This window comes from Papaver somniferum, unplaced genomic scaffold (genome assembly GCF_003573695.1).
Source record: "Papaver somniferum cultivar HN1 unplaced genomic scaffold, ASM357369v1 unplaced-scaffold_99, whole genome shotgun sequence".
NCBI lineage: Eukaryota > Viridiplantae > Streptophyta > Magnoliopsida > Ranunculales > Papaveraceae > Papaver > Papaver somniferum.
The window spans coordinates 4,531,163-4,546,910 of record NW_020653081.1 but is presented as its reverse complement, the minus strand read 5'-3'; the positions used below and the strand labels follow the sequence as shown (position 1 = coordinate 4,546,910).

Below are 15,748 nucleotides of genomic sequence, written 5' to 3'. Positions count from 1 at the left end.
CAAAATAGACATAAAATTTAATAGTTAATTATGGAATAAAATATATAAAAATTTATTGACTTCCAAAATATTGCGGGTCAACAGCTGTCTTCTAAATTGGACGGTTCTTGGACGCGAGCTCATTTAAGCTATCGCGCGGCTGCGCGCGTGGTAACACGACTCTCTTATGTTATTTCCCTTTTTGAAAATAAATAGTTCTTGAAAAATGTACGCTTAGAGCATCTCCAACAGCGGGTGCTAAAAATCCTACGTGGAATTTTTATTTAGATCCTCATTTATGGGGTCATATGTATGTGGCAAAAATAACAAAGCTTTGTTCATGTACTATCTCCAACAGTGTGGGGGTTTTTGGGGATCTTATTTTGTATTTGTTTTCTTAGATAATGATAAAATTGATTCCATTTTTTCCTATTGGTTCAAAAAAATTATTTAAAAGTAAAAAAATTAAAATATGGTTAAAAAGATGACGTGAAGGTCATTTCCAAGGTCTAAATAAGACTTTCTCCAAGACCTTCATATTTAGTTTGACACCCATCCTAATTAATAGGACCTTACTATTGGAGATGAATTTTATGTAAATGAGGGTCTAAAATCCTATGTGTCAATAAAGATAAAACCTTTACCCTCTATTGGAGATGCTCTTATGGAATGGGAAAATGTTGGACATAATTGTTTTGGATACCAAGTCATTGCAGGTTTGGCTTTTGTCACATTTTTTTTTATAGATAAAAGGGAAAATTAACCACGGAGAACTAAAAACGAAGGTGCCTCCCAAAGTTAAGGACTTAGAGCAACTGCAGTGGACGACTAAGAGCAAATTTCTAGTCGAGTGGGCTGGCGTAGTGGGACGGACCATCGATCAAAATTTGATCAAAGAGTAAAACCCAGACCAAATTTGGTCGGCGATCAAGACCAAACCCAGATATAGTCGAGCGGTCGTATAGTTCACGCCCCACCACCAGGCGGTTATATAATCTACGTCCCACACCAGGCGTACGTAAAGTCCGCGCAGCACACCAGGCGTACGTAAAGTCTACGCTCCACATGGGACGTACGTAAAGTCTACGCCCCATTTTTTATTTTTATTTTTAATTTTGTATGGGGCGGGCATTATACCCCCGCCTCATTCTTTGTTTTCCAAAAAAAATTTTGTGGTGCGGGCTTTATACCTCCGCCCCACTTCTTCTTTTTTTTTTTTTTTTTTTTTTTTTTTTTAAGAATCTCCCCAATCAGGCGGACGTATATCCCACGCCCCACACCAGGCGAATATATAATGTACGCTCGATCAAATTTAGTCTTTCATCCGTAACGTCACACACCAGACTAAACTCAAATTTGATCGTTTATTTTGGTCTTTGATCTTTGGTTATGATCGTACCACTGTGGACGCTCTTAGAGCTTTTCCTCTTATATAGCTATGTCTTAGGAGTTCAAGATAGTTTTTACTATTAATAGTTTTACAAAATATTTCTTCAAAAGTCTGAATCTTCAAGATAAGTAAGTCCATATTGTGATTAGTCCTCCATTTGATTTTCTTTATTCCGCCCTTCAGAGTTGTAGTGATGTTTGAATTTCATCCCAAAAAACTGAAACTTCTGCATCCAAGTTCCGATGCCCAATCCAGTGCTTCTTGAGCAGCTAGAACATCTTCTTCCTCTCTTCCATGGGTTCAGACACACCTTGTTCTCCTGCCAATAAATTCACATGTGGGGTCTACAATGGAAACACCGTTAGCCTTGTCACAAACATGCATAATTGAAATAGGAACTTGAGTCTCCATCACTCTATACCCTTGTCTAGGAAGATGATTAAACTGATGAACTAAGACGGTAACAACAAACCAAAAACATGTTTTCATTGAATAAAGAAATCTGCTTACTCTGAACATGGATGATATAACATATCTAACGATTCTAACCTTCTAGTTAGTCTTTAAAAATAAAAAATCTAACCTCCCTGTATAATCCAAGACTCCACCTAAACATATAAATAAGGAAGTGAAATAAGTTAACGACTTACCTCTTCTGAATATGCTTAAGTTTGTTTTTGGAAGAAGGAAAATGGTTCCCTCGTCTGTCTCAATAATCTAGATTAATGAGGAACCTTTTGAGAAAAAATATACGATAACAAAAAATTTTGTTTGCTACAATATTTTGAAGATTTTGTTTCATAACGAAAGTTAGGGGTATAAATCAGTAATTGGATTGGGGGAGGTTAAAAATAAACGCGCACGTACCGAATTCAGTTGAAAGGTAGATTTTGTGAATGACTTGTCAGCGAGATAGGAAGGGCCTCATACTCTAACGATGCGCCTTGTTCTCATTGTAGCCGGGCCAGAAAATATTTTATTGAAACGCGGAAACAAATAATTAGTTGAAATGTAATTTTTGTGAATGACGTGTCAGCTAGATATGAGAGGCCTCATATAACTCTAAGTACAATAAAATTTCGATAAATTAATAACATTGTACCTAACAAAAATTATTATTCTAGCGAAGTTATTAGTTTATCGAGTTAAAATTTAACTTACCCAAACCTAGTTGGGATCTGAAAATTTTATTATTTTAGCAAAGTAATTAATTTATCAAAGTTCTACTATATGTGCCATGTTCCTATCGTGGCCGCCAACAAATTTTTTATCGAGTTTGATAACATAAACTAAATTAATTACAAACCTGATTTAGAAGAACATAATGATCTTATTAAAGTATGGGATTTGAAAATGGTGAATGAATTTTGAAGTGTCTGGATTACCAAGATGGAACCCTAATAATGAAAAAACAATGTTTACTTTTAAGGAAGAGGAATCAGATGGTTTGGAGATTCCAGAAGATAAATAATTTGGGGAGAGAGGGAGAAAATCGGGAGAAAACACAATGTTTATTTAGGGAGTAAGTTACAATTACAAATTTACAATTAACAACTAGAGGAAGGATCCCTTCACACTTTTGTTATCACACATCTCACATTTTGGATATCATTTGTGTGAATAAAAACCAAAACATAATGGATTTGAAGTTAATATTTTGAGGATATGTTCTTCTTACATATTTCTACTTTCCTATCGAAAATGAGCTTATTCTGAAATATATAACCCCATCATCTATTGGTTTTAATTTCGACGGCCATAAATCCGCATATTTTCAACGGCTCATTTTCAAAGTAGTAGATGATGGGGTTATATATTTCGGAATACGCTCATTTTTGATAGAAAAATAGAGATATGTAACAGTAACATATCTCCAAAATATTAGCTTCAAATCCGCTACGGCTTGGTTTTAATTCACAAAAATAACGTACGTATGAGATAGTGTGATGATAAAAGTATGATGGGATCCCTCCTCCAACAACTATCAGGTATGCATAAACACGAATTGGGATCTCTGACGAAAAATTAATTAAAAACGAAAATAATTTGTTTACCGTAGAAAATACGGGGAGAGAACTTTGATCGTCCCCCTTAATACGGGATTTTCTACAGTCATAGAATTACTCGGAATATAAACGTATCTAGTCGTACTTCTACTTTTAAGTTTTCATTCATCATTGAGTCAGATCCTCCTAGTCCTAATCCTGTTCAAATGATGGATTACAAATCATTCGATGGTTCTTCTCTTTGGTAGTGGATTTCTTGTGCAACAGCCTATAAGCCCCATGTATGTTTTGAGGTAAAACAGGATCTCGCGCAGTAGCTAGAGTCGTGGTAAAACACTTTAGCATCAACTGAAAGACTGCTGGTAAGGGTATATTTTTTTTTTGGTGCGAAGAAAGAATTTTATTAGCTTGAGGGGATTAAATTGTTTGACAATAACTGAGACATAATGAAATCAGCGGGATTATCTAACCATACCCTGTTTACTCTAAATTTTCTTTTGTATTTTGCAAGAACATCAGCAGGTTTATTACATCGTCTAGGAACAAAGATACATTCACATCTAATAAAAGAACATAGTTTCTCCATAGCATCAAGCAGAATCGTCTCACTTTCCCAGGAAATTCCCTGTGCAGCTTTATTTATGTAGCCTTCAATACCTTGCAGGTTCGTTTCAATGATGATGTGTATAAACTGCAATTCCATGCTCCATGTGACTGCCTCATAAAAAGCTAAAAATTTTGCTTTCTCAGAGCTCGTTATTCCTGCATAGCATTTGGTGAAGCTTCCTCTCCAAGTACCTGCAGAATCACGTAAGATCAGAGCAATTCCAGTTAGTCCTGAGTTTGAATCAAATAAAGCATCACAATTAACTTTAAAAAAGGGATCTGCAGGAGGTTTCCAATAAATATCTAAAGGTATATGATCGGTAACTAAATCACTATGATTAGTTTGTCTACTATAAAGAGTTTCCAGATAGAGAGATAAACTTTGAGCTTTTTTTGCTACTATTTGCGGATCTATCTTCAGCTTCTGAAAGTTGATTTCACATCTTGTATTCCATATTCTCCAAGTCACCACCATTGCCAACCCAAGCCAATTATTGGTAGTGCTTTGCTGTAAGTTTGGTTGCATCCAGCTCTCGAACATATCTCCTATATTGTTATGAACCCCATTTAACACAGTCGATCCTCCTGGAATGAGCATCCAGACTGCTCTCGAGAAGTGACATGTAAATAAGACATGCATTATTTTTTCTACATGCTGATTGCACAGAGGGAATTGCCTATTAATATACTGGAAGTTTCTTGACAGTCTTTCTTTTGTAGGAAATATATCCAATAAACACTTCCAGAAAAAGTGCTTTATTCTTGGCCAAGTATTAATGCTCCAGAAATCCTTCCATCTGATGTTAGTGCCATGTATTGTGAGGGAAACCTGCACTGAACCTAAACTCTGTTCAAACAGCCTATTATAGGCTGATTTAAGTGTAAAATTTCCATTATTAGTTGGCTTCCATACTAACTTATCTTCCGCAGTATCTAGTATTCTCATACTCATTATCTTATTAGCTGTTGTAACATCAAATAAGTGCTTCACCAGGTCAGAATTCCATTGTCTTCTGTCTTGAAGTATTAACTCATGAACCCAAATATAAGACTCGCTGTTTGCAATTCCTTCTCTAGGTTGTGGAGGGTTTTCCAGCCCTATTACCCATATATCCAGCCAAATCTTTATCTTCGTTCCTTTTCCTAATATCCACTGACTATTTTCCTTTATGAAGCCAATCTGCTTTTGAATTCCCCTCCATGCCCAAGAACAATTCTTCTTTATATTAGCATGAAGAAAACTTGTACAGGGGAAATACTTGGACTGTATAGCTTCTCCCCATTGTTTATCTGTGTTTGTGCAGATCCTCCAGGAAGCACGCACTAGTATTGCTTGATTTAGAATTTTTTTAATTCTTAAACCCTTGTCCTCCACAATTCTTATGTAGTCCCAATTTTTTCCAGGAAATAGCATAAAACCCTTTTTATCTTCAAATCCCCATCAAAATTTCCTTTGAGATGCTTCGTTCCTGTTGAGGATATCAATTGGGATTTGGAAGCAACTCATAGAGTAAGTGGGAATGGTATTGGTCACAGTTTTGACCATGAGAGATTTTCCATTTTGGGACATAGTTTTGCCATCCCATGCATTGAGACGGTTATTAACTCTATCCAATATATGAGGAAACCATTTTTTTTTATTCTTACCAATAATAAGAGGTATACCCAAGTACCGTTCATCAGCCTGCATTGTAGGAACCTTCAATCTTCTTGTTAAGAGTCTACAAAATTTTTGAGGCATGTGAACACTAAAATGAACACACGACTTGTTGAAATTTACCATCTGGCCTGAGGCAACACCAAAATATTTGATTATCTTCAACATATTATTCACATTATGGAGATCAGCCTTCAAGAATAGGAGACAATCATCCGCGAAAAAAAGATGTGAGATAGAGGGAGTTGTAGCTGCAATTTTTATGCCTTCAATTTGTTGTTTTTGTTCAGCCTGGTATAACTGCCTGGAAAAAGCTTCCATTGCAATGATGAATAGGTACTGTGATAACGGATCACCTTGCCGTATTCCTCTTGATGGTTGATAGGCGGCACATGGAGCTCCATTCAATAAAATTGAGATTTTGGTGGTTGTGATACACTGCATGATGAGGTTACACCAATTCAGACAAAAACCCATTTGAACCATTACATCCTTGATGAAAGAACACTCAAGTCTATCAAAGGCTTTAGACATATCTAGCTTTAAATCTAAATATTTGTTTTCAGTCTTCTTATCCTCCATTGTATGTATTATCTCATGTGCTAGCTGAATATTATCTGTGATTTGTCTCCCTGGTACGTACGCTGCTTGAAGAGGGGAAATAATCTTACTCATTAATTTCTTCATACGGAAAGACATAATATTAGAGATTATTTTGTAAGACGTATTGCATAAAGCAATTGGCCTTAAATCTGAAGGAAATTGTTTGTTCTTCGTCTTCGGAATTAATGAGACATTTGTAGCATTTAAACTCTTGAGTAAATACCCTGTACGGAATAAATACTGCACTGTCTGAATAACATCTTTCCCAACCACCTCCCAATGGGTCTTGAAAAAGCCTGGTGGAAAACCATCGGGCCCTGGTGCTTTCCACGACTTCATACTCTTCAAATCTTTGTAGATTTCCACTTCATCTGGCATGCGCATCAGTTCCATATTATCTGCTTCAGAGATGGTAGTCGGAATGCATTGTAATAGTTGGTCATTTCTTATAGGCAAGTTGGTTGTATCTAGCGTCCCATAATGTTCAGTTAGTAAGTTCTCCAGCTCACTTCTTGAAGTACACCAATGTCCATTTGCATTCTTAAGCGCCATGATATTATTCCTTGATCTTCTTTTGTTTGCCATAACATGATGATGTTTGGTATTCCTATCCATCTGTAAATAGTAGTCATCTCTTGCCTTTTGACCCCAAAACTCACTTTGAACTTGATGCCAATGTTCAATTTGAGTTTGCAACTGTTGTACTCGACTTATAGTAGTGATATCTTGACTGCCTTCTTGAACTGCTGCAATTTGTTGATGAAGCAAGAAATATTGCTTTTTATATCTCCAAACTTCTCTCTATTCCACTTGGAGATGTATCTTCTTGCTATGATAAGTTTTTTAGATAACTTATAAGGATCCGAACCAATGATCTGATGATTCCAAGCTGCTTATACTTCTGTTTTTAACGAATCGTCTCTCTCATATCATTGAAAATATTTCCAGTTTCTTTTCTTGTCACTATCATTATGTGAAGAATCCAACATGATTGGACAGTGATCTGAACCAAGCTGTGGCAGATGAATAAGTTTAGCATCAGGAAAGTGAAGAACCCATTCTGCATTTGTAAGTGCTCTATCAAGTCTAGATCTCAGTATTCCAGTGCCATGCACATTAGAAGACCATGTGAAAGACCTCCCAGTATAACTCATATCATCCAAACCCACTTCTTGAATTAATTGAACATAAGAAGAATCCCTTGAAGATGAAGAAAAAGAACGAGAAGTATTGTTCAAGTTCCTGCCAATATTCTGTGAAGAAGATGTGTCTTCATTATGAAACACCAAATTCAAATCTCCAATTACTACCCAAGGCTGCTGAATTTAAGAGCTTAAATCTTTGATATATGACCACTGCCTTTCCTTATTATTTGGATAAAAAGATCCGTACATGCATGTCAGAATCTATTCCGGTTTAGAAGGATCATCCTGCACAGTACAGTTAATAATCCAAGAATCGCAGTTGACAATATTAAGATGGAATCCATCTTTCCATAAAAGAATGAGACCTCCAGCTAATCCTCTAGAGGAAATTAATTTATGATTTGGAAATCTATATGGTAAAACTAGTTTCTGCATTTATCATCACCTATTTTTGCTTCAGAAATAAACACAATGTCTGGATTATATTTTGTAATAAAATCTTTTAAATGATACCTAGTTTTCTTATTAGCAAATCCTTGACAGTTCCAAGCAATTATCCTCATTTCTAACATCCGGTTATAGGCAAACTGACAGTAATAGCAACTTATGGCTTCACAAGAGATGCAATGATGCTTATAAAAAATCTTAGAAATCCTAATAAAGTAAATTTTATAGTATGCAGGAAAGGAAATAGTAAATATTGTTTGAAGAAGATTGTTTACCTCAGAAGCATGGTCCTCTAGATTGAGCACAGGATTTTTCTTTGTGACAGCATCATTCCTTTCATTTCCTCCAGTTTTCACCCCATCCATAATTTCAGCATTTGAGTTTATAGTTGCATCACTCATAACCTCACCATGTGTGGCTAAAATTGGTCCTTGAATAGATGGACCCGATCCAGTATCATGCCTAGCTTGGTTTCGAGCTCTTTTTGCAGTTCTCTCTTCTTCAGCTTCAGCCATATCAACACTTTTAGGTTCTATGCTCACTTGATCATTTTCAACCACTTTCCCCCTATTTTCCTTGTTCTTACGATGCTCTTCATACTCCTCCTCAGTCATGGATCTTTCTTTGAGTATCTCAGCAACTTCTTCACATATATCATCATCGTGGTCAATAATATAACACTTGTCGCACAAACTGTGAGGCTGCTTTAGCCAGTGATATCTAATCCAGACTGGTACACCATGATTAGAGTTCCACCATTCCCCTCTTTTTAACGGCTCCTTAAATCAATCTCAATTCTTGCAGTAATCATACTACCAGATCTAGGTCTGCAATTGGATAGTTCAGTTGAGATTTTTTTACCTAAATCTTCAATAGCCTCATCAACCAAAGCAACATGATGATGCTCAAGAAGTAATCCCTTGAATTGAACACTCCACGCCTGCTTTCTGAAAACATAGTCCGTATACACAACACCAGTGGTATAGTCTTGCAGAGCAAGAAGACATTTCTGGACATTCCATGGTGATTTTTTTATAACATCATTTTTATCTTTGTCAGAATTGATCTTGAACACAAAAAGATACTTCCCCACAACCATTGTTTCTCTCTTCTTGTAGTTCTTCCAAAGGATATTCAGCTCTTCTTTTATGTCTGTTATTTTAATATTATCTTTTTTTGTAACTAGCTTTCCAATGAGACTAAATGACCATGAGTCTGCAGCTTCAGTTAGGTTCTTTGTAGAACCAATAGCACATCGTCCAGCTTTGATAGATGCGCTCTTCATCTTTGCAGTGATCGACTTAACACAGTTAGTATCAGCTGCGTTGTTGTTGTTGGTTTCCTCCATTTTTCTTCTAAGAAACTTTCTGCTAGGGTTTTGGTGGTTGTATGAAATGTGTTGACTGAGCAAGTTATCACCTTTTATATTTAGGATATATCCATGGGAAAAATATGACGAATAATTTGTTTCCTTAAAAAAAGAATAATTTTGAAATATAATTGAATATTTTTTGTTATTCTGTTATTGCATGAGATCCAAGAAATATGGATGACTCCACCAATTACGGTGAGTACTAGAGGGAAAGCTATAGTTTTGAATTTTATGAACATGAATCGGTGTGTTAATCCAGGTAAAGGACTGATAAGAAATGGCTTCAAAAAATTGAATCGAGGGAGATAGATGACTCTCATAATGAGAAAAACTCAAATCTGAAACATAATGGGATTGCAATATAGCATTATAGGGTGAAACTGAAGTAGGCAATATAGTCGGTGTTGACAATACAGTCTTGAGGATCAAAAATGTGTTGAACACAAAAATCCAATATAGGAAGAAATCTATTAGTCAACCAGAGGAACCTGCGAAAATCAAAAACTCGTAATTGCACTCAAGAAATTAGTATCAAATAAGAAAATCAAATCAAAAGAACACTAAGAAATCAAAAAAGAAAGTTAAAGATGGACAAGAATAATCATTTCAGTAATAGATATTAGAAAAGATATAACCCAAAGCTACAACAAATAACAAGGATCAAAATTAAGGATGAGTAGAAAAGTTTGAACAAACATAATTAAATCAGATTAAAACGATGAATCTAGGATGCATAATTGAGAAAATTTTGAAAAACTGGGTCTCGTAAGTGTAACTCTCAATTGATTTTACACTTCTTTAGGAAAAATATAATATAATCCAACGAAAAAGATATAATATGGAGATTTACTGAATTATTCAGTATCTAAATTTTCTGGTAAGGGTATATTTGTAACCTAGTTATGTTTTTGCCAGAGAAGCAAACTGTCTTTCAAGCAGGCCCAGTTATGAAGCCCGTCAAGCCGTGCTCTTGCACAAGGTGAATAATCTTTTAAGTTACTGCGGCCTTGCAGAAAGTATAGGTTATCAACTTAACCCTAGAGGACGTCAAGCTCCGACTGAAACAAGCGAGACCAAGGGAGAAAAAAAATCAATAAGCAGGATTTTCGTTTCCATCCATACGGTATTGAGGTTCGTTTAGTTCCGGATTCATTATTCATGAGTTATAAGTATAACTCCCTCTATCTAGAATTTGTTCTCCCGTTTAGTATTACTTATATACTTAGGTTAATTTGTCACTTCGCTAGTTTAAATTGATTTACGTATTAGTTTTGATCTAATTATGTAACCGTCTTGGTTTTTATTGCTTTCAAGTTTAAAAACAAAATGATTTGGACTGAAATTCTTGTTTGCGTCTATATGTTTCATAGTTGATAGTAAAGAGTGGGTTGCCACTAATATCCAGGGCGGGAGCTGGAAAATCTCCTTTGGTGAGGCAAAATTGTCTCCCCAAAATTGTTTTAGGGTAGGCAAAAGTTAGGCTTGGGATAGAACAAGCATGGAATTGGTGAAATTAGGCTTGGGAGCCATCCCGGTAGTGTGGGCAACTGCCTATCCTTGCCATGAGTTGGCTCCGCCATTGAATTTATTTATAGAGAGTTTGTAGATCTAAAAGGAGTAGGTTTGAAGCATCTCCTACGCAAAGGGTCAAGCTCATCCTATGCGAAGGTCTTATTAACACATTCATATATGGAGGTCATTACTAAATGACAAAAAAAAAATGTAAAATCTTTTACCTTAAGTTGATCCCCAACCCTCAATGTATTATCTAACAAACTTTATTTGAATTTAGAGACCAAATAATGATGTGTTTTTAAGACCCAAGGTCATAAAGAAAGTCTTATTTACACTTTCTCCATTACCCCTACTTAACCATGTCATTTATTTCTATAACCTTGATCCTTGTGTTAGAGATAGCAATTTGGTATAAAAAATCTTAAATTTGAGCTGTCATTTAATTTTAAAACCTTTACCCCTTGCATTGGAGATGCTCTAACAAAAGTGCAAGGGGTCTAAAGTTTAAATGGTGGTTGACGCAATTAATAAGAGGTTACCATCTCATGTTAAATTTTCTCTGACTAAGATTCAAGTTCTTTTACTTGGCAAATCCTAACTGTGTATTGTTACTTTTTTGGACCATATCATCCGATGCGTTTTATGCTTTTTCAGAGTGGAACACTTTTCTTGTTTTGGTTTTCAGAGTCTTAATTTTGTTCTTGCTTTAATACGGCTCTCAAGTGAAGAATAATTGGACGGTGGCTAGCTTCAGTTTGTTCCTCTTGTTTCCGTTCTGACAGCCAATTTATTTACCATGTATATCATTTCAATTTCCAGATGTTTCATGCTACAATTCGACCATGTAGTAAGTTATGATTCATAAATTCATTCGTCCCAGTGTTAAATACCAGATTTCGTTAAAAGAAAAATATACATATTACATGTGCGTTTTTTTTTGTTTCTCATTTTTGCACAAGGTCATCAAATTGTCAGAGTCGGCCCTGCTTTCAGGTGATGTAGATAGTCAGCCGTTAGGAGAACAGAATTTGGCAATTCATAGTATATAGCGTAGTTTTAGAAGTCGGCTATACACGTACAGCCTTAATTTAGTTTCTTTCGTTTTTCTAGTCTTTCTCTATTTAGTTTCAGAGTTACTTTAGGAATCTAGTTTATGCCTATATATAATCAAGCAGACAGATGGTTTTTTGTGTTAAGAATATTTTATTTTTCCAGTGTATTGAATTCTCCGTAATCTCTTTAATAGCAGAAATGGACAAAGTTTCGGGTACTTCACAGATGCTTCACAACTCGATCGCTACAATTGCTCATCAGATTGCTCCGTATTGGAAAATCAAAGGTGGCATGAAGAGACTTAATCGCACCTTGGAGATGATTTATGATATAACTTCTGATGCCGAGGAATTACAACAAAGGGATGGTGATGTTAAACGCTGGCTGAGAATGCTTAATGATGTTGCTTACGATGTCGAGGATGTATTAGGTGAATTATCATATGAACTCATGCGCGTCGAGCTGAAGTGGACAATCTGTTGCTCAAGGTAAAGGATCTCTTTTCTTCTTCTAATAATCGACTTGTTTTTCAAGCAAGGATGGGTTATAAGGTTAAAGGTGTAACTAAAAGATTAAAGGAATTATTGCGTAGTTCAGATATAGTATTCAAAATTTACATATATATTATTCAAAACTTACGGAAGCGGTTGAACTGCCAGCAGTAGCTCAAAGATGCGAGATTCGGAATCCCCGTTCATAGTAAGTGAGTTGATAAGCGACATTGAAAGAGTTGTTGGGAAGATAAATTTGTTATGAGGACATCTATCAAATTAATCACTATATGATAGAGGACATGTCAGATTTTGGATTTAAATTTTTTGTGTTATTAGTTATCCCTGGTTTAGCCTCTTTTTAGTTTTATTTTCATTTTCATTTTGTTCTTTTGATGCTTTGAGAGTAAATGCTACTGAGTTCAGGAGTGTACGAATCCTTGGATAAGAATTTCAGTTTTCAAAAGTCTTGAATCAATTGGCGGGTTTTGAAAGAATCCAGATGTATTGCATTAATGAACTCAGATATTACAGAAGTGAGAGACTGCTATATATATAAAGCAACGTCTCTAACAATGTGCGAGATACAGGCTGATATAGACAGCCCATACAATCAATTTTTTTAATTCTTGTTTTAGGTATGGGTGCGGTGGGAATGAATCAGTCTTCTTCTTCAATCAATTTTTTGTCGAATTGTACAAATTTAACATCACTGCCGACTTGTTGGATGCCATTCGGTGTGTACTTTTGAACCCATTCGTTGGATTACACGTACGTGATTGTGCATGCAAAGCGCCATGGGGTCTAGGCCAAAGCATCGACACTAGCTCACGTTATAATACTAACCCATCGACTACGACGTACTTTTAATACCTGTCGAGACGCCCCATAGTCAACGACGCCCGATAGTCAACAACCCCTTTGGGATGTTGGAACTTTGGATCAAAGTTACGTGTGAGTAATATCTAAACGCACAACATAAGGTATTGATCAACGTAATGCTAGAGAGTCTGTTTCTCGACAGGTTTTTTCTGAAATCCCGTATTGGCAGATTTTTCAGATACCTTTGTAATCAGGCGTACGAAGATTTTTTTTGGATAAGATAGTAAATCTCATTCCAAGAGAAAGATTACATGTTGAGTAGAAAGTCGGGCTTATAACTAGGGTACATTAATTAAATTCCCATAGAATATAAGGTCTTCATAAATACCCCTCCATTTTATTTAACTATCCCTTGAAAGTTTATTTTAAGTGGATAATGAAAATGAACTAGTATCTTTTTGGAATATGAAAATGAATTTGTATGTTCTTGATGCGTGAAAACGTCAACCCAACCTCCTTCGGAGGTTGAATTGACTTAATTTAATTTTAGATGTGCAAAAAATTAGGCCTTAAAAATCTAAAATAAACCCCTTAGTGTTGTAGGGCCTACGGCCCATCTAGATATCTAGGGTCTCCCTTGTACATGTATATAAAGGACATTGTTCCATGTAACCCTACTGATGATCAATAAGAAACTCTGCCTCTTTCTCTATCATTCTCACCTTTATCACTACAAAACATTATCAGCACGAGCTCTTCCATGCACGAGCTCTTCCCTGACGCAAGAATTGTTTTGGAACAATGTCCTTTATATACATGTACAAGGGAGACCCTAGATATATAGATGGGCCACACATCTATGGGCCGTAGGCCTACAACACTCCCCCTTGTGCGGTCCAATAGGACTTCATAAGCAGTGCTTCACATTTAGTGCTTCGAATGTAGTTCTTCAAATGTCTTCCTCTCCTTGATGACTTGTGTCGAAATCAATTGCGTCATTAAAACTTTGACAGGGAGAAACCCAGTGGGATAAAACCTTGGTACAACTCTTCACATGTAATACTTCACATGTTGTCTTGTACTTTACATGTAGTTCATCACATGCAATACGATCTTCAAAGACCAACGAGTCTAAGTTAATTGCCTCGTTAAAACTTCGAAAGGAAAACCCAGAGGGACAAAACCTGAACTAAAGAAAAAGAGTACAATATTAAGTAAACTTAGAACATAGTTGGATTCGTATATGTTTCCTCATTAAAACCTTCACAAGGAAAACCCAGTGGGATAAAACCTTGACGAAGGGGAAAGAGGACAATGTGAAAGATGCAAGTAAAGGTGATCCGTTGAAGATGATCATTTTGCTCCATTGAAGTTGACTAGTTGCTTCACAACTCCTGAGGAAGAAAATCCCCGCGAGAGAGACAATAGCCTTAGATGGGAAATTACATTCCCAGTGTTTGTTGTTGTCTCATTAAAAACCTTGCCGAGCAATAAACCCTGCGGGAAAAAGTAACCTCGGTGAAGGAAAAGAGTTCAACACACCATTACATGTTCCCCCTGATGTCATACAATTTTCATTAGTATACTGTAGTCAAAGGGAGTTTATCACACATTACTTTGGTGACTTGAATGTTTATAAGACCCTGTTGTTGGTTCTGGAAGTTACGTTTCTTAACAGACTATCGCCATTCATTTCTTTGATTCAGATATTTTCAGTAATATCAACGCGATCTTTATGTCTTCAACGTTCAACATACATGATGTGCTTAGTGTTGTCTCGCTAAAATCCTTGTCGAGTAACAAAACCCTTTGGGAAAAACTATTCTAGATCGAAGGGAAAAAAGAGTACAACACATCTTCAATTTCGACGTAAAATATGTCGACATCATATCCTTGGATCCTCCCCCTGATGTCGGCATCTCCCCCTGATCACTTTCAGAGTTGTTCCAGACAGTTCCTTTAGTCATGTATTTTTCGAAACTGAATATTGATAATGACTTAGAAAATAATCTACCATATCTCTCTCTGATTACTTTAATTGGAGAAAAGATTATTGTTCCTTCATAATTAACAACTTTTGGATTGCACTTTCATTAGCATTCTTTTTAATGTCTTTGTAGGGATAAAACAAATTTATGTCAATGGTTACTTTTAAGTACATGATTACATTCACTATACCATTCCAATAACATTGCGTTGGCGCGGAGCTATATCTAGTAACAAGTTCCCTGAGGATGTAAAATTTAGTTGAATATATTATTATATTAAGTACAACAATGCGTCTATTGTACTTAGATATGGGAATTTCATCTCCCAACACATCTTCATCATATTCCTTTGAACGAAATCGTTACTTACTTACATTTGAACCTCGAATAATCATGGGAGTGCTATCAGGATGCATGTCTTTATTAAATTGCCTGACAACTTTAGACATATGCAAACTGGTGGAATAATATACCACAAGCTCAGTATTCGATTGAGCTTTCCCTAGATTTCATCTCAAATTCGGATTTTAAATAACTTTTAAGATCTCTTATTACATCAAGAGTACACATCATGTTTGTACCATCAACATAAATAGCTACAATTTCAAATCAGGAACTTTCTTATGAATACGCAAGGAAAAATAACTTATTTTCTATCCCCTCCAAATCAAATA

The 15,748-nt window shown here is 35.8% G+C and overlaps 1 protein-coding gene across 1 annotated transcript; it reads left to right on the top strand.

Moving 5' to 3' along the window:
* The first annotated feature begins 11,479 nt into the window (after positions 1-11,479).
* Positions 11,480-12,529, top strand: LOC113346247 (putative disease resistance protein RGA4). The gene is made up of 3 exons (XM_026589805.1): positions 11,480-11,567; positions 11,967-12,261; positions 12,436-12,529. Exons 1-3 carry the CDS (start codon positions 11,540-11,542, stop codon positions 12,527-12,529), a joined length of 417 nt encoding a protein of 138 aa, XP_026445590.1. The 5' UTR covers positions 11,480-11,539.
* Positions 12,530-15,748: the final 3,219 nt, after the last annotated feature.

Bases quoted from the DNA above. Each gene is read 5' to 3' on its own strand.
- LOC113346247 (XM_026589805.1), top strand. From the start codon at position 11,540: ATGTTTCATGCTACAATTCGACCATGTA. The intron at 11,568-11,966 runs GTAAGTTATGAT...TCTCTTTAATAG, and splicing joins TGCTACAATTCGACCATGTA to CAGAAATGGACAAAGTTTCG. The intron at 12,262-12,435 runs GTAAAGGATCTC...AACTGCCAGCAG, and splicing joins TGGACAATCTGTTGCTCAAG to TAGCTCAAAGATGCGAGATT.